The 20,600-nt window shown below is 34.5% G+C and overlaps 1 protein-coding gene across 1 annotated transcript; it reads right to left on the bottom strand.

Moving 5' to 3' along the window:
- Positions 1 to 1,700: 1,700 nt before the first annotated feature.
- On the bottom strand, positions 1,701 to 15,587 carry LOC134244272 (zinc finger CCHC domain-containing protein 2-like). Its single transcript, XM_062726531.1, has 14 exons — positions 14,946 to 15,587; positions 11,664 to 11,721; positions 11,294 to 11,370; positions 8,531 to 8,602; positions 7,674 to 7,749; positions 7,178 to 7,226; positions 6,867 to 6,997; positions 6,639 to 6,707; positions 6,323 to 6,380; positions 5,929 to 6,085; positions 5,147 to 5,229; positions 4,538 to 4,827; positions 3,117 to 4,220; positions 1,701 to 2,905 (listed from the first exon to the last, which is right to left on the bottom strand). The coding sequence occupies exons 1-14, from the start codon at positions 15,501 to 15,503 to the stop codon at positions 2,871 to 2,873; spliced, it is 2,817 nt and encodes a 938-aa protein (XP_062582515.1). The 5' UTR covers positions 15,504 to 15,587; the 3' UTR covers positions 1,701 to 2,870.
- Positions 15,588 to 20,600: the final 5,013 nt, after the last annotated feature.

Here is a 20,600-nt window from a genome sequence, read left to right as displayed (position 1 = left end):
CATTAAATGCAAATGCCTTTTTTACAAAACAGAACAATGATCATATATTCACACAATAAAACTGGTTAACTATCCAAAATGGCACAATCATATAAACAGAGCATCAGGTCATAAGTATTTTATACTCTTCATATTATACTCTTTTTTTGACAACTGGAGACTTTTCTTAAAGAAATAGCCATCATTTAAAGATTTACAAACCATTCATAAAGCATTACATATACTAACATGATATATAGGTCATATTTATTCTGATTCAAGTTTCTGAATGCAATTTACTTAAATTGATGTACACCAAAAATAAATCTTTTTTCCTGTCATAAGGTTAAGTACTGTACATTTTTAAATCAAAAGATTTTTTATTTCTTTTCTTTCTCATTTTTACCATGTATTGCCATGATTAAAATACAAACAAATACACAACCCTGATTTCTTTGGTGCCTGAAAATAAGATGTAAAACAACTTGCTGTTTGATAAGGCCTAAAACTATGATAAAAATATATGATAAAACATAATCAAAAAGTGCTGAAAAATGCATTCCGGTGTGTTATCAATAGTTTGCAACATGAACAATCTCACATAAGTTTAATTTCTTCAAAAATATACATACAGCACTATCATAACTACGCAACATGTGCTACATTGAGCAACAATAAACATGATCAGGTACACATACCTACTAACATATACAACTTCTCAGGGTGGCTTTTATTTCAAACAATTCAATTTTATTTTATATATCTATATTGCATTTTTTTAATAATTTTTTAATCATACTTATAATGTTACTAAAAATATAACTGAAACCAGAGCATTCCAATGTCAACTCTAATAATGAAACAAGATGGCGGCTAGTAAAATGAGATCACAAGATCAAAGTAAAATAATAAATAAAGATCAAGTACTGGTAAAATGCCACCTGAGTTTCAGCTCCTTAAAACATCAAGTGCTTTAACACTGTATTATGTACACTAAACCTTAATTGTAATTCTACTATTTCTAAGTTTTTTTCCCAAATAGGCACAGCATGGATAACAAAATTTGTGAAAAACCTTGAACAGCACCATAAATAACACGCAACTCATGGCAAAATATCACATTAAAACAAATCGTAACCATAGTAACAATAAACATACATACTCATACCAATATACCAACATCACACAGTTTACAAATTACAGAGATTTTAATACTTAATTTCAACATTATAATACAAAATTATAAATGCCATGCTTGGAAATTCATCAAAATAGCACTATTCCTTTCTTTGTTTGCGAATTAATGTTTGCAGTAAATAAGTTGGGGAAATAATTACTGATGATGAGGTTTGATTTTAATGTATTCCATCTGACAACTTGGTACATTTTTCTATCAAATATTTACCCATACATGCCTATTAAATTCAAATGTCCACTCTGTTTTCTTTAAATTTTACAAAGACTGACTGAATATTGCATGTTTAATGTGGGCTTATTAATAATGACCACCCTCCCTCGCATTCACCTCAGACAAGCAAGCTATACAAAGTAATGTGGACAAATAACTGTTGGGACACAAATGTTGATATTTTTTTAGATTATTTAACAAGATATCCAAATAGTTCAAAACATAAATTGCTTTCAATAGTTTTTATACAACTTTAAGAAATATTTTCCTTCTTTGTCATATTCAGAGTGTCACTATACCCCCCCCCCCCAAATGAAATAAAGCCCAGCATATAAACAATGCAACAGTAAAAGAAAAGAGATTGCAAAATTACAACAAAAGCCAAATGCTCAACTCATAAAAGCTTCATGTTTTCTTTAAGAACTTTATAGTTAAATACTTCCAGTACTCAGACACGTAAACATAAATATACTACCATCCAACATAAAAATATTCTGTAAATGCTATCTGAAGCACAAAATGGTATGAATGACTATCAAAATTTAAAAGGTACAAACAAGTTACACTCATGTAGAAAGTCTCAATATGTTTATACAATATTCAATAATAAAAACCCCGTTTAATACAATGTTTGATATGAATAAAATGACACATATTTATGTACAGGTTGTGAATCCATTGATTCTTATTAAAGGTGCAGTTTCTTCATCCATTTTCGACATTTGTTAAAGGTGTATTTCACAAAAAATAGCCACATTATTTATCTGTTCTAAAAATAAGCTGATGATATAAATATTCTGTGATGAATCAGCACTTTTCTATAACTGAGAAGGATGTCCACTTTGTTATTTAGAGTCTTCAGTGCTGGGAACCAATGAGATCAGGAATTTCTGAAATAGCTGCATGGGAATTGTCAATGAAACAGAAATTTATCACTTGTGTCTCAGAAAATAAATACTTTATTAGATTAAAACAACCAATCAGAGTTCTGCAACCAAATAGGTCGTTACCAAGGAAACAAAATGTTATTTCAACTGAAGCTGATGTTTCTCAAGGGCACAAAAATAACTCATTTAAAGGCAAAATATGCAAAATAAAATTAAATTTGCCTCAATTCTTCTTTTCAGTTTATGTGCACAAGTGTCAACCTGGTCTTTGTCTGGAAGCCATTCAAACACTCCCTCAATCTCTGATGAGACAGATTATATTCGTACACAAAATCTATATTTAGAACACTGTCAACACTTTTCCAATCATAAATTTGTCAGAAAGCAATCGTGCATGCTAGAACTGTTCATTGATTGCTCTGGTGCTGTTAAGGTAAACATCACCACATTTCTCCTATAGAGAGAGAAATCCTGGCCTGTGACAGGGCTTGACAACGTTAACTGAAGCTATACTCCATGCTATTGCTTTCCCCAGTGTTAAGAGGCTGCCTCCGGAAATGGCGATAAAATTTGTTTCCACAACTCACATCTGATGGTCACTCTTTTGGTTCATAATTCAAGTGATAATGACCTACAATAATACACAATGGTGAGAATAATGATCTGTGATTTATAGCTAAGTCTACAATATAAACATAGTTAAGCAAAAATTGGACAATTCAAATGTTCAGTTGGTAAAAAAATATGTATCAACATGTAAATGTAGACACTCGTGTTATATTACTAATTTAATTTTAACATTTTAGACAAGTCAATTCATATTTATTTTCAATGACCCATACCTAATATAGATTCCATAGAGCCCTCACTACAGTCATTGCCCACATGATCGTGAGATCCACAGTTGTAGCATGTGACAACTCGAGGTTTCTCCTTGCGCTCCTTAATACTGTTACTCCTCTGAAGGCCCGGGTTAAGGATTGGTCCTGGCACATTATTGGTGGGGCCAGACAGGGGGGGACCTGGGTTGTGAACGTAATTCTGATGGTGGTTGTTCAGCAGGTACTCCTGAGGGGTCAGACCGTTCAGATTGGGAAAGTGCTGGAAGTGGTGATATGCCGGCGGAATGAAATGAGGGGAGATAAGTCCATTTGATGACGGTGTCATGGGAACTGCTGATAACGGCCACAGCTGCTGACCGTGGAACATGTGACTAGGGATGAAGTGAGCGTAAGGATAGGAGGGGTTTCCTGAGTGACCCGGGCACCCACAACTGGAGCAGGTCGAGTGAGTGGAGGAGGGTGGAAGCTGCATATTTGGGGTGGATGTTGGAGTGCTCTGGGGCTGTGTAGGCAAGGGGGGCATGGTTTGTTCCAGGGCGTGGGGATTGTTAATGGAGGATTCGGAGTAGGAGTGGGTCATCTGCGACTTTAAGCCGTTCATTGCCATCGGAGAGGTGATGCTGTTGGACATGGTCACTGAGGTGGAATTAGTCACGGAGCACACGAATGTCCGGGGAGCAGCCACAGGACGAAGTTGTTGATATGAATAAACACTGATCCGTGGTTTCCCTATATTGTCTAGATTACTAGTTACTGAGGTAACATTTGATGTAGAAGTTATTGTGGGGGCCTCTGTTCTTGGAATGGGAGGGGCCATTCCTAGTGGAATTACTTGGCCTCTTTTTCCATAAACAAGACTGTCCAATGGCATGCTAATGATATTATTCGGTGGGATCGTTTTGCTTGTATGTGCAGGCTGTGCCTTGGGGGTGCGTGGAGCCATGTTTATCACAGGGTAATATCCTGAAGGGGAGGGATCTGACTGGTACCCCCCTCCAGTGAGTGTGGCCAGTCCTCCCACATCATACCCGTCATAATAGCCATCTCCTGATGCTGTCTTGGTAAGTTTACGAACATGTGGAGAACCATGTCTCTGATTCTTCTCTGTGAAAAAAAAAATACTGAAGTCAAAACTGTTGTCCTATATGAGTAAAGTGCATAATAATGAGTTTACCATCTGTTAATTTTAAATAAATAGCTTATTAAATTTGTCTCAGAGATTTAAAATATGTACAACATAAAAAGATTATTCTTACTGAAACAGAACTTATATGCACGTACATAATTGACAAATCATTAAATGACACAAATATATCCCAATAAAGACTTCTGTAAGCCTCTTTTTGTACATGTATATATATTCCGTAAGTTTCATATCTCAGATCTTTCCGACAGTTGCAGTTTATAACAACTTTTCTCACCTTTCTCGTTGTCCTCTGAGGAGCTGTCCGTCTCTTTAGTGGTCAGGGTCTTCTTTTTCAGTAGCGGGCTGGGTAGGGGGCTGGAGTAGTCGGATCCTGTGGGGGAGCTGTCTCGGGTGGAGGTCTGACTAGCGGGCAGGACATAGGGATGGGGGGTCAGGACGTGCACGGGGTGGTGGGGTATCCCTTGGAATGGTGGCTGGATCATGGCTGGATTCCACACCGTAGGTATCTGCTGACTACCAGAGGTCACCACTATGTGGTCAATATAGCCATTGTTAACTTTATCTCTGAAATAAAAAAGTAAAATAGGATTACTGAAGAAACAACTTGAGGTACTGTAGTTTTTCTAGTTTTGTGTCATTTTTCCTCCAGTGATCTTGAACTTTTCCTAATGATCTTGGGTCATACATGCATGCATGTCACATTTGTCATGACCAATATTTTGTCAAAAAAGAACCTTTAATTTTTCTCTCAGAGAGTGTAAGTCATATTCCTTGTGTTTGTCTATTTTTTACTAATTTACATATTAATTAGTGAAGTGTTTTAAAAGTAGTCTTCTACATGATGGCAGGTAAGAAATACTTCTCAGTGTATGTTTCTATTTACTTGTTTAATGCAAGATCTGCTCGGATTTTAGCTGCCTGCTCAGGTGTCAATGATAAAGACTCATTTTCTTCACAGCTCCAATTCTGCAATAAATGTAAACATAATTTTAAAAAATGTTTAATATGAATCAAAAATTCATTTAACTAAGCTTGAGAAAATAAGAGACATGATTTTCTAGAGAACTCTACAGGAATTGTGTATGTGTGCAACACTGTGTGTGGTCACTCTAGACAGATTCAGGAGCATTATTAGAGCTGCAAAGCCCATAGGGAACCCTGCTCGCATATTGATTAATTATCTTGCATTTGAATCAAGCTCTGACATGACCAGTCTACAGGGGATGCTTACTCCTCCATGGCATCTGATCCCACCATTTTAGAGGTCCATGTTGCGTCTGCCCACAATCTGTATTATAATATGGTCTTTTGCACTAAATTAGTTTACTTCACATTTCTCTCTATAGAGACTGCAGGGAATATTTTCAAACACATTTTTTCAAGTGTTTTGATTACATCTCCTTTTTGAAGAAATTCTGATTCTCACAAGGAAAAATTGAAAATCTTTTTTGTTTAAAATCAAGATAATCTATGCCAAGTTTAGTAGAAACTGGTCAAGTGGTTTAGGTCTAAGCTAAATCTTTTCTAGTTTATGAGTACAAGAGATAGAAAATTGAATAGATAGAGACATCAGAAAATCTTTGTTCACTTGAGTTTCAGCTCAGGTAAGCTATATGTACCATGGGAATTGTTCCTTTGAAATAAATTTAACTCAGCAATGTGTACCTTTATGGGTGGAGGTTTCTCACTGCAGTTCTGACTGAGGTTGACTTTATTCATCAGACTGGTGACTTCCTGTTCCGCAGGGGAATTTGAGCGACTGTCAGACAGCGGGGAGCGGCTGATAAGCTGGGGGGAATGACTGGGGGACACAGGGGGAGGTCTGAAATAGTCATGGCATCTCAGTGCTATTTATATCTTGCATAGTAAACATGGTAAATGTGGAATACCTTAATTTCTTGTCAAAATCCAAATTGATATTAATTCTTAATTTGAAAACTTTGGGGTATAACAGCTCATTGCTAGCATATATATCACACAATGAAGGGTATAAAGGTTATAAGAATGAGTGTAAATTAAAGGGTTATTGGTATCAACATTTATCAATATGTTAGCGTACCTCTGATTGATAATGTAAGTACTAGGGTATGGAGCCAAAGTTTCCATTGGCTGTGTTGCTGTAAATGAAAATGGATTCATGAAATCACAAATTATATTTAATCAAGTAACTTATTCTTAATTTTTTAAGAATTGAATTAATTTGCAAATTGTTAAACATTATAAAACACCTGCTAAGAAAATTGAGTCTACTAGCCTAAAATATCAAGACTTGGTTGCAATTCTAAAATATATGTGATACACTGAAAAAGTACAGTTTACATCAAATTAATTTTTTATTTCGAGTATTTCTATCGCTGTATTTTTTATGAACGTACCATCCGGGGAGCTATGACTGTGTGTGTTGAGAACTTGGGGAGGTTGGTACAGTATCACATCATCTGATTCTGTAAGATTATGTAGTCTTTTAATGTTTGACCTTTCCCAAATAGGTTAACTTGTTTCAATTTTCAAGATATCTTTTATCATATGATATGACTATCATCATGTGTGTTCAGAAAGCTTCCACCATTTATTATATGAATTAGACAGAAAACTGCCCTTACCACTTGAGACGGGGCTATTATTCACTGGGGTAGATGACTTTGCTGTCAGAGACTTTGGAACACCATCTCCTTTGAAAAAATTGACTACCAGTTCGCTACTTAAGATGGTCTTTTGCATTTGAAGTAGAAGTCTGGAAAAAACAAGAGTAAAAGGAGATACATGCACAGTATGATGAAATTTTTTTTAAAGTCAAAATATTCATGTATTTTACAGTAAGTAAAACATGTACATAATACACTTAATAATGAAAATAAATATATGTGATTGCTTTGTCTTATGTTACATGACCTATATATGTAGAGGAACTTACTTTGTGTATTGTGCTATGGTCTGCTCATCCTCTTTAGATACACCGGTACCTGATGTAAACAAAATAACTGAGATAATCAAACATACAATGGACTGTATACATCTTCCTATTGATTTCTGGGTAACAAGGACATTTAGGACAAAAAAATAGTTCTAATTCTGTGTGTTCTCACACCGATTTAAATTCCCGGGAATCTCTATCTCCCTTGGGCCTCATTATTATAATTCTTGTATCTCCAGTACATAACAAATGTTAGATTTAAATGCCCAAAATTGGTATTGATTTTTCCCCTTATTATGATGTAATAAATGTTTTTTTATTACAAGCAATAAAAAACACTGAGTTTTATATCAACATATCTTTAATATCTAAAATATTGATTAGTTGGATTTCAAAAGGTATTACTAATCCATGCTAAGAATAAATGCCTATGTTTATCACTGTAGACATGATACCCAATGAGATACATATACCATGTGACACAGTATATAAATACCTGGGCTTCCTGAGAAAAATGGCAACTTCCTGTCCTGTTTTGGTAAATTAGCTTCCTCTGGAAACTGCTTCACCAGCTGAAAAATTGGAATTAACATTAAAAATGTCCATACATTTAATACTACCCCTTAATAATAATGTGTAAAATTCTCCTTGTCTTCATCTGACCATACATTTGGATAATTTTTATATCTTGCAGTGTATGCTTAGTTTTTCCCCTACAGTGCTCATCTTTAGCATTATCAGACAAAAAACAGTCAGCCTATGATACTATGATATGGTCACCATAATTCACCTCTATGAAAGTCAAGTTCTTAATAATGATAAGAAATAACATCACCATCTAAACACCCAACATAAAATGAACCAATACGAGCTAATAATAAATATTCTCAATCAGTATTTGTACACAGTTCATTATGAAGAGCAAATTACATTAAGGTGGTGTTCAAAATCTATGAAAGGTAGGGGATGAAGGGCATTTTTAATGAATTTTAACATGCAAAGAAATCTTATAAGAACTCCATTAATAATATTTGTAAAGCATCCATACAATACTCTTAGAGTTTTTCACTGGGACATGAAATATTAAATAATATTTGCAATGCATTCATCACAATGATTCAGTAACCTGAGACAAGCTTTTGTTTTACAGGTACATAATTTTTACTTGCACTCTGAAGGTTTTGAATTTCTTTGCCCCATGCAATGGTTGCATCCCAACTAAACAACTGCATTACTAATGTCAGTTACACTTGCAAAGTCATGAAGACATATCCCTAACTGTGAATTTATAGGTCAATATATTAGCTCAGCCTCTAAGGTATGAGTTACAATCAACAGACTACATATATTTACCTTTGAATGAAATTCTTTGAAGTCCTGATAGGTTTTAAGCACCTCTGTTTTTTTATTGTCTTGCCATGTTACCTGAAAATTAATTATACTAGCATTATTACGCCATCACCTCAGAAACATTAATAGCTGTGGTTAAGGATCCCCTCACATAAAACCATGATTGATTTGTTCAGTTTTTTTTTTTTTTTTTTTTATCAGAATACTTCACAAACATATAATAGTATACATATCAATACCAATACAAGACTCCATTGTTCATTACAGTTGGGTATGTGCATTGAAATGTTTAATGTAGTTTAAATCAAGTTAAGGTACTGCTGATTAACTTAAAGTGGTAGAAATAAACAATAATGTTAAAAAGTTCTCTGGGAAATGAACTTTTTGGTCACGTTATCAAATCCTGTGAAGCCCAAAGGGCTTCTCAGTAGATTTGATAACGTACCAACTAAAAGTTCATTTCCCAGAGAACTTTTTAACATTGTTGTTTATTACTTATATTTACATTTGAGACGAATTCCGAATAAAACTGTATTTATTACACAAACAGACCGCCGTATTGCTAAGTTGTGACGCACAATGACCTAGGGGGCCTAGAAGTTGTTTGGTTTAAAAGTTCGATTTGCTCCAACATTTGAATACATGTATTTACAATGATGTTCAGCAGTCCAGTTCAAGAATTCTGTGTTTATAATGTAAGAACAATGATCCCCACTGAGAATAATCTTACTATTCTGTGAGTTTTTAATATATTTGAAGTCAAAAGCAGTGATATCCCCTGTTTTAGTTAACATAACTTCAAAGGAATTTCAGGTTAAAAGGTAAGTCCGATTTTAGGCTGTAATTATAGTATTTAAAACATTCTTCACATCAAAGGAAGATCTATTGAACATCTGTTGAATGAAAGTATCTGTATGTGTCAGTTATTTTACCTTTTTCATCGCTTTAAACTTGGTAGTTCCGAAAACAGACAGAAATATATGTAAACAAGATATCACCTCACCGAGCGATTAGGTCGCGCTATGACCTCTGACCCCTAAATAAAGTTCACACAGAATTGAACATATTTTCTCTTCAATAGATTCATCTACGAAAGAATAATGCAAATGTAAATATTTAGTAATGATCATGGTTTGGTAATGATTAATATTAGATGATATTGTGTAATGTTGATTGTTAAGGACAGGGCTCAACATTAATGCTTGTCTGCTTGTACAGTGCCAGTGATTTACAGACAAGTGAATATTGCTGGACACTTGTCTGATTGCACAAGTGCAGTTTAATGTAAAAGGAGTCTCTAAATAATAAAAAGAATGACTGGTGAAAGTTTATTGGTTGTTTCAAGATGGAAGCTGTACATAAAACCGGATTTCGACCCTGATAGGGATCGCTTTTTGAGTTCACATTCAATGAGGATCAAAGTTCACTAAATGCATACTACTGGAAAGGCATGGAACTTATGAGGTTTGGATTCAGTTTGATGTTGACAGGTTCACTTGTGAATTTTTATGTTGTTGTCAGGACAAAAGGATGGTTTTCTTTACTGTTTGGTTTTACCGATTACCGTTAGATGGTTATTACTAGGGATGTCAAATCGGTCAATTTTTAGTACTCGGTTACTCGGACGTTTTTCCGATCGAGTACCCGGGTACTCGGTAAAAAGTGTAAATAAAAATGAACAAGTATATTGCTGACTGTAAAACATTGTACAAACTCTTCGACTTGTAGAAATAAAACCACATGCTTTGATAGGAGGTTTTTAAATGTATTTCTGCTGTAACAATGATAAGCACTTCGTGCCCGACGAAATATTAATTTAATATAACATTTTTTTGTTAAATATCAGATAAACACAAGAAATAAAACCATAAGTGGTTCACACTGTGTTAGTTTAAAAAAAATACTCGTTCCATAATTGTAACTCTTTGTTGCGTTTGACGTCCAGGTATCAGTCGTCAGAGCTACATACAGTATCAAGTTGAACTTGAACTTGATCCGAGTTCTCACAACAGAGCGGATTTACGATTTTCGCACACTTTTTCACTCCAATATTTTATAGTATTACGGGAAGGTATTTTGTAGTTTGGTGCAACGATCGACATCATGTTTTAAAAGTCTTTGCCTTCAACCATTTGTATTGGCGTGTAATCAAAAACAACCATAGCAACAATTATCACGTGTAATATCATCTGTCTCGTTTTCGAGAACTTACGGCTTCTCGGAGAATTGACAAAATTATCTAATTTATTTAAACATAATAGACCTTAAACGATGTTCAGTGAAAACAAATAATTAAAGCAAATCAAAAATAAGGGTGAAAGACAGCCAAAGCTGAGAAAAGCCAGGTAACAGGTGCTTGGTCACGATAATTACTGTATATAAGGCGATAACGGTTATTTACATGTAGAGGTGTGGAAACCCTAATTACTGTATGTACAGATGCAATGAACATTTTACGTTTTAAAACAGATTGTTTAAAGCGTTAATAAATAAGCTAAGAAATATATATCCGAGTAACCGAGTACTGATTTTAGTATTCGATACTCGGACGTTCGATCGAGTACCCGGTTAACCGGGTACTCGTTGACATCCCTAGTTATTACAGTTAAAAGGTTGTCCTGAAAACTTTAAGAAGGTAATCATTTCAGACAGGTGGTCATTATCAGGGTATCTTTTTCTAATCAGTGGCACTAACAACCACTTAGTGGTACTGACAACTGCTGCAAGGTACCAATCATCATTCAAATCTACCAATGACATACTAACCTGTATTTTATACTCTCTCCTTCTTTCATGTCTATGACTCTTGTCTGCCTTAACCACATCCAGGTTGCATATATGATCTGAAAAAAAAAAACAAGAAATGTCAAGATTACTTAACCAAAAACTCTGATCAGCAATAAAATGCTGACTTAATTTATACAATGTACACTTCAGAAAAATAGATCTAAAAATAATAATCTATATACTACTTCCTTCATTTAAAATTATATTCATTTTTAAAGCAGAATGCATTAGTTTCCATATGAATTACACATATGGTGTCATTATCCTTGTGTGTGAGAAAATGTTAAAAATCCCTTCATCGATCTTCACCTTGTTTACATGTTTCCACAGCAACTTTAAAATAATTTACCTGATTCCTGCTTGCATCTGGGCTCCGATGGGTTTTCTGGACGTGATTCATGATCAACCTACAATAAGACATAACAGACATTACTACATTTTCAAAGAAAAATGTCAAATACATTGTACAATACTTTATCAAACATGCAAATTATATGAAATATAAACAACTTTGTTCTAAACCGATCAGGTAACATTGCCCCCGTAAAGTAAGCTACCTATTAAGGGGAGAAAAACTACCTTCAAAAACACTGTCATCCAGTTTCTGTTTACAAGAAGATAATGCAACAGTTTATACTACCCTGTACACTCTTGATGATGATTAATGACAATTCAGAAGAGCAATTTCTCTGATATTTTTCTCTCAGCCCCCCAAAAAGTGAAGTCTTATTGCGTTCTGAACACTTTGTAAGCAATGCATTTGGAATCTTATTGTTTGAGAAGAAATGATATAGTCACTTAACACACATCCCGAATCAATGGTTTTCTGTGTGTCCTCTGAGACCACCAGTGCAATGTCCTCCCTCCTGAATGTTAATGATGTACAAGATGTATGCTAACACTTCACAGCGTGTTTTTCAAGGACTTTGGAGAATGAGCTACGGTTTTCTTATAAAGATCAAGATTTTCACTAAATCTATAGATTTTCTAATTTTCTTCAATCATAGCTTATTTTCAGGTTTAAAATGACCACAAGATATCTTAACACTAAGACAGCAATAAAAACCCAACTGTACATATGCAGGTTGTTTGTGTGGTTACTTACATATAAACTGTATACAATCTCGGTACTGATAGTGTATATAGGTAATTACTGTTCTAGTTTCTAAGACTGTGAGTCAGTGTATTGATATGAAGTAGTACATGCAGTAGACAGTGCCAAATGTCTGCAAGGTGAATAATAGGATATAACAGTCATTTATTCAATTCTAACACTGCGACTCCAGGATTGCTGTTATGAGTATGATTTACCATTAAAAAAATTTACCATGAAATCTCACTCAATAAGGAATGTTTCACCCATGTTTCACTGAATGAATTGAATTTTCTTAAAGAATTTTGTAGGATTATCATAACATCTTACTAAATTGGTAATGAGATACATAGTCATACGCATCGTTTAAGGTGGTAGTGGTGGGGGGGGGTGTCTTCTTGTAATTAAAAAAAAAAGTTTATTTGGTATACATACATACCATGCAAGATACCAAAGATAGCCCATGATAGCTCAAAAGCTTATTTCCATGACATCCTTTGCACAGATGTTAGCACAAAGGGGTCAATTCTGTGAGAAAGGGTCTGGAGTACCCAGAGAAACCTCTGCATGGGTGACCACCTAGCCCTCTCCCTTACAGCCTCTGTTGATCATAGAGATCAAACGCGGAACGCAGTAATGAGAGGCATGTGTGCTACCACTGCGCTAGCTGTAATCCCTTTTCTCCAAGTTTTAATTCCATATTATTGAAACTTTGCTCAGTAAATGTACACTTCTTGTAAATATGCACTTTCTGTCTGGGATTCATCCAGAAAAAAAGAATTTGTTTGTCTGTGGTATAGTTTGTCTAATGCTCTAACATTGACAACTTTAACTTAACACCTAATCTAAGTTTGCATCACAAATTTTCATTTGAATTACAAAAAAAAAAAAAATCTGGTTTTTCGATTAATGATTACTGAACTAGGGCTTCAAATAAGTATTAACCAATGATTATGGAATAATCACCCACAATATGCACAAGGCAAGAAAGAATTTTATTCAAACTTTTGAGAACTTGGCCATGCTTTGATTTTGCAGAGAGATCTATAGATACAATTTATAATTATATATAAAGGTTTTTTTCTGCATTTATTTATATTTTGCACTTGTTTTGATAAAATCAATCTAAGATAGAAAAGAAACTTATGTCAGATTTTGACTCATTATGTCTCTTAAAAAGCCCCAATGGCCATGCATATGTCACAAATAACTGGAATTCAAGATTCAATTTAGTTTTACCACCTGTGTAATTAGATTTACCGATTGTCCAAGTATTGGTTTCGCAACATTCTTGTAAATGTCTGTGATTAAATTTTTGCAACCCATAAAAACAGTGCAAGCTCTAACACAGATCCAGACATTTTTTTCTACAGCTATAAATGAGAATTTTCTACTTTCTTTTTACATGCTTTTTCTGAGAATCAAATATGAAAGCTCTAGTACATGTACCATCTACTTTTGATTTATAAACAAAATATCAAAGAATTTTATGGTGAAGTATATATCTATTCAGTATAGTGTGAACCAGTATTTAATTTTCCGCTACACACAAAATGTGACCATCTTTCACCAGGTTTCTACTGATGAAAAAAAAAGTTTTTTGACACACATGAATTCCACAGCTCTAAAAACCTTGATCATTTCTGTATTACTCTACTCTTTTCTAAGACTCAAACATTACTGTACGAAAGAATTAAGCAGCATTTGGAGTCAGAACTGAAAAATCGAAAAAATCCTCATGCACAAAAAGTTTGTACCCTGTTCTTACTTCTTAATTGTTATTATTAAACTCAAACTTATATGTACTTTAAATGCACAAACAAAAGCATTCTGGAGACAACATCCAGAGTTTTGTATAAATGTATGTAATACAATACACTGGGAAACTGTCGAAAGATACCTTGTGTTTAGTACATACGTACAGTATACATTACTAATCACTTTACTCCACTACTCATTTGCTGCACTGAGTGTTTATTTCAATTGTGAAGAAAACCATTTCACCTCTTGTATTTGTTAATTTCTCAGTGGGTGCAATGACCTTGACCCTGTTTATTGCTTTTTTTTTCAATAACAGTAGAGCTACTTTGCACACGCTTTTTTTTTTACTTGGTAGCTTCTACACCAATTTTACCTTTGATAGTACTGTATTTATAACAATTACAACTAAGTGTGAACCATTGGGGAAGTTCAACATTCTTTTAAACTACTACATGATAAATTATGTATATTCATTAATGCCTGACAGTGCAGTGCTAAGAAAGCTGTAGAAGAAACGTCTGTGATAAAAACCAATAAACAGGTCCCTAAATGCATATTTCACAACTGCAGATCTTTAAAAATAAAACATCTCAATAAAAAGTTAACTTAGATCTTTATGTGCATTCAGATTGCAATCTCAAAGTTGAAAACATGTACATAATCCATGACAGCAAGCAATTTCTGCAATAACAACTTTGATGCGGCCATTTGACTGGTGGAAGCTGGCTTCAGCATCTTTCTTGTAATGTGATACTCTGTCAATATACAGCTCCTTACCTTACACAACAGACTCTCCAGCTGCTGTTTAACACACACATAGTAATTACACAATTTGGTTCTTTGGTGAAATGAAAATGCTGGGTGTCTCATAGCCATCGTCAACACAAGCAGGATTACATCAACACTGTCTTTTTCGGTTGATGGCGTTACTGAGAAAGCTCGTTTTAGATTGTTTTCCAAGATATCAAAAACAATACTGGCACAGTGCGTGTTGTCTGTATGAAGCAAAGCAAGATTCATCGCCATTGCGTGCTGTAAATTCCTTATATCTGCTGAATTCTGTTTTAAAGATTCTAGTTCTTCTGGTTTATTTGCTTTATTTTCCTGTTCTCTGAGAAATATATAGTCTTTTTTACACAAATCGACGACCACAGAGCCGATAAATCGAAGCTCGGGGCCTAAACACCTTTCAAGCATTCCACATAGTATGTCTATTCTTTGGTGGGGGCTCAGTGTCCCAAATTCTACGTATAACTCATCCAGGTCTTTACCAACCATGTTATAAGGAACAACGTACACTTTTCCCTGTGGAAAAATGCAATCGTCAATAAACATCAGGACCTAGAAACATTCTCCATAGCACTTCTTCACTAAAAACATGGATATGAAGTCATCCGGGCATTTTCCAATGGCCAATCGAATTCAGAGATTTTTATTAGCCCGTAAATAATATTATTCTACTTTATCTTTTTTTCTTTGCTTACTCATTCCACAGTGATAAATGATATCTAAGAATAAATCTCAAATAATACAACTATTTTAAACCAGTAAATAAAGATATATTTTGGAGCATGTTTAACACACGAAGTAAGGTGCGCCATATGGACTAAAATGCCATAGTGGTTATAAATAGATTGTTAATGTTAGGCGCTCCCTAATTCTGTAAATGAAGAATGAAAAATATATATAGGTCTACCCCTCTTTACTAAAAAATCATGAATTTAGAGTATAGAGGGGTAGACCTATATATATATATATATACTTATTGGCGAATTCAGAAGGGGGGGGGGGGGGGCAAATGTTTTTTTTTTTGGTGTGTCTGTGGACCCCTAACCTGACCCCAAACTGGTCCCCCCTCTTTTCAAGATTTCTGGATCCGCCACTGCAGTTATTTATTCCCATGGGTACAAATTGCGCTCCGTTATTAGCAGACTTATTTTTATATTCATATGAAGCAGAATTTATGCAAAATCTTATGCGTGAAAAGAAGAAAACACTTGCTGTGGCCTTCAACTCAACATTTAGATATATCGACGACGTATTGTCAATTAATAATGATAGTTTCCATTCCTACGTCGATACGATATATCCTGGTGAACTTGGGATAAAAGATACCACAGAGTCCGACACTTCTGCTTCATATTTGGATATTTTACTTGAAAAAGACACTAATGGTAATGTAACAACCAAGCTATATGATAAACGTGATGACTTTAACTTTTCTATCGTCAACTTCCCTTACTTATGCAGCAATATACCTTCATCACCTGCATACAGAGTATATATATCTCAGTTGATTCGATACGCAAGAGCATGCTCTACGTATGAACAATTTCTTAAACGAGGTAAATTATTGACAAGCAAGTTGATGAAACAAGAATATCAGCAGTCTCGTTTAAAGTCATCATTTCGTAAGTTCTATGGTCGATACAATGACCTTGTCAGCAAATACAATTTATCATTGAGTCAAATGCTGACTGACGTTTTTCATACCAATTAATTAATTGTTAGTCCATTATTTATACACTGAATTGACGACAGATTTTTTCCGTTATTTCCTGATCATGACAACGAGCTCACGGCGGGTGTGACCGGTCGGCAGGGGATGCTCACTCCTCCATGGCACCTGATCCCACCTCTGATGTTTCGGAGGTCCGTGTTTGCTCTGCTCTGATTTTGTATATTGTTTAATGGTCTTTGAGATTGAATAATGTTCGTTATCTCCATATCCTTCTTATACATAATTACATGGGGGAGCGCCTATATTTAAAGCGCAACTATAAAAGATTTCGAGAAGGACTCTATTTGTATTAGGGCCTAATAACGAACAATTTGCTTTTGCAGGGGTGATTCTAGGCTTTTGAAAAAAGGGACAAAATGAATGTGTGTGGAGAGGAATTTCTTTTGCGAATAAGCGCATGATATTCACGTTATAAAGCAAAACTTTCGCGAACAATATGAAAATTTCGCGCAATAAGTTATAACCCGTAACTTTCGCATTTATTCGCGAAAGTTTCGAGTTATATACGGGAACGTTTTGCGTTGTATAACGCGAACGTTTGGCATTCATTCGCACTTTATGCAGTGTGTTTAAAACGAATATGGCATGAAAAAAATTATTAACCTGGTTCGAATTAAACTGGGAGGGGGGGACCTTCATGCAGCTTCACAGACAGTTTATAATTAATTATACTACAAGTACTTTCATCAAGACGAAGTTATAGAATACGTCATTTGCTTTCCGTTTTATGGAGGGTAAAGTGTCCTGACCCAGGTTGTGTATAGAGTATAGGCTATTCAAATTGTTTTCTGTGTTTAGCATCCATTTAAGTCTGTGTTTTACTGATTATTTATTTATTTTATTGGTGAGGGGGGGGGGTACGAAAAGGAAGGCAATTTTTTGAAAGATGGGTGGACAGAGATCAAAACTTTTTATGCCCTTACTATAAATACTATGAGCTTAAAGATATGTTTATAACAAAGTGTTTTTGACAGAAGCTGTTGAGACTTGATAATCAAATTTAAGACCCTAGTTATCACAAACTATCATGAATGGCATACTCGAAATTAATATGCGTCGGAACCAGTAATGATTTTCCTTAGTTTACCTGAAACTATTTGTTACTTAACTGCGTCCAGAATTTGGAATTTGCCCCCCCCCCTTCCCTTAAGGGACAAAAAAAAAAAAAAAAAAAAAAAAGAGTGGACGATCTGGGGAAAATGTTGTTTTGAAAAAGAGAAAAAAAGCCGACCTTGATCTTTCAGTTTGAACCTTCTGGCCTTGAAGTCAATAGGGAACTTTTTTTTACATTATAGAAATTTTAGACCTTGCATTTCATTGCAAAGAGAGAGAAAGAGAGAGAATAGAGAACTCAAATTATCTTCTGAAATATGACTGAGCTTCTGACACTGGCCATGGTCTTTGATCTTTTAACCTCAATTCAATATAGAGACCCTTTTTTAAGGTCATAATACTAGTAAGTGAATTTCACTGCAATACCTCAATGAGAAATAAAATTATTAATAACAGGAAACCATAATAAGTAAAATATCATTTTTTCCTGACTTTTTGAAATAAAACTAAAACGGGATCGAGTTATTTGATAATAGATTTCATTGAAAAGGTACATGGAAAATTGAAGTTAACACTTGGAATTTTTTTCCGCCGATCTCTCTTTGATCTTTTACCCTAAAAATCAACAGGGGTCTTCCTTATCTCACCGAACGTTATGATATAAAACAAACTTTACTGAAAAAGCTGAAAGAGAATTTCACTATTTTAAAATCATCACCCGGAAACGATTTCTTGCACATGTGTATTATTTTCTTACCTCGCCCTTTGACCTCCTGACTTGAAAATCAGTATATAGAGTTATGATATAAACTTTTATTAAAGAGGTTTAAAGAAAACTGTCATCTGAAAATGACAGATTATTGTTTCCTGGATAATGAACCATTTTAAGTTGAGTCAACACGTCGCCCAAGGCACCCTTGGCATTGTGAGGATGCTGGTCTTGCGGAATACCAAGCTTTCTCCTATACACAGGAGTAGTATATACGCTATATACTATACTACCTACAGGTTCCCCCGAAAATCGGGCTCTAACGTAGCCTCCTGGAATCAATTTCTGCGTTAAGAGAACTTTTGTTTCCTTTTCTTTGAGTGGCTGAATTTACAATTTCTGGTTGAAACAGAATGATTTGAACAATTATTGTGTTGAAAACACTCATATTGAATTTTTTTTTTCTTAAAAAAAAAGTTGATTGCCATATATTTCCATTTCTAATTTTTTCTCTCTGTGATAACTCCTTGAAAGTTAGAGGAGTTGATTTCTTAATAATTCTGCCGGAATGTAAATTAGGCAGGTCGATAGGTCAGGAGCTAAGAAGTCCTAATATGCATGCAAATCTCGTGCGCATCTGTCTCTGTGTCTGACACTAAGGAGGCCAAATATGCATGTAAATCTCGTGTGGTTGCCTTTGTGTTTGACGTCAGTGGGCGAGGACTATTGAAATTGCCATGGGAGTCCTCTTGTAATTTAAATCTATTGTCTACATTTTTAAAGTCTAAATCTACAATTTTATTTCACAATGAAATAGAAATATAAGGAATCACTTTCTAGTTAGTATAGTATGCCAGGGACATCAACGATAGTGGGAAACATGGGATAATTTATGAATAACGGGCTTCGCCCTTTATGCAAATTATCCCATGTTTCCAACTATCGTTGATGCCCTGGCATACTATACTAACTAGACAGTGATTCATTGAATAAACTTTTAGCTAAAAATATTGGCGATATGATTTTAGCATTAATATGAGGGAATCCTTATTTGTGAGAGAGAAAGAGGGCCGGGGAGACCTGGGTCTTGTGTAGTATATTTTCACTCGGGAGGAAATCCTCCTCTAGATTATATATAGATTCTCGGGGTGGGGGTTCAGGTTGGGGGTATTGGGGTGGAAAGTCTTAATTTAACTCCGGTGTATACAGCTTGAAATTTACATTGCATAACGGTGACGATCGTCAAATTTCAAGTTATAAAATTGACCTTTGAATTCATATAATTTCAATTATCGTAAGTTTGAACATTTTTTTTGAGAGCAATGGGAAGTTGTTTTACGGGCTTTATCAATATCAATTTATTTATATTTCTATAGAAAAGCCAAGATTAAAATTGAAAAAACATACAGTAAAAAACCGTGTTATACATGTACATTTTGAAAACCATTACATAATTTCACGTTTCTGGGTATAGCGTGACAACTTTATTTTTGACAATACTTTCCAAAATCCATGGCATCCATAAATAACTACAAAACAACGAATAGGGCTTAGAACAAAAATCTTAAAAATCTGCAGTCTAGAAAGTAGCCCTATATATATTGATCAGGTGGTTGGAACATCCGATCTGGTCAAATTCAGTATAAAAATAACAAAATTTATAGCCTAAAAATTAGAATGAAACACATCGACGAAAATGATTCCAATGATAGGTTATATTTGTGAAAAGAGCAATATAGCGACCATAGCATGTAAGTAATGCTGAGTTTAGATAATTTGTTGAAATCCCTGTAACAATTAACTTATTTGTCAGTAGACTGTCTCGGCTTGAAAATTGATCGCTTTCGGACCATAAACTTGAGAATGAGATTATTCTTATTCTAAAACATTCTTATTCTATGGAATGTGATTCCTATTTGATTACTTGTTATTTCTATTCCATTATTTGTAATTTGTATTCGATAAATTGCTATTCCAATTACAGGAAATTTGACAATATGATTCATATATCATAAAATTTACATTTTTTTTTTCTCGAAAACACGCGTTTCCTATTCGATGTCATTAATATTTAAAACAATCGGTTGCTAGTCGCTAATTTTGTGATTCCTTTTCGATAATTTTATTTTTTTTTATTCGATAATTATTT

Source organism: Saccostrea cucullata, unplaced genomic scaffold, assembly GCF_032062105.1.
Source record: "Saccostrea cucullata isolate Sc308-1 unplaced genomic scaffold, CSIRO_AGI_Scuc_v1 ctg277, whole genome shotgun sequence".
Taxonomy (NCBI): Eukaryota; Metazoa; Mollusca; class Bivalvia; order Ostreida; family Ostreidae; genus Saccostrea; species Saccostrea cuccullata.
The sequence above is the reverse complement of the archived record's forward strand: the minus strand, read 5'-3'. Positions and strand labels throughout refer to the sequence as shown.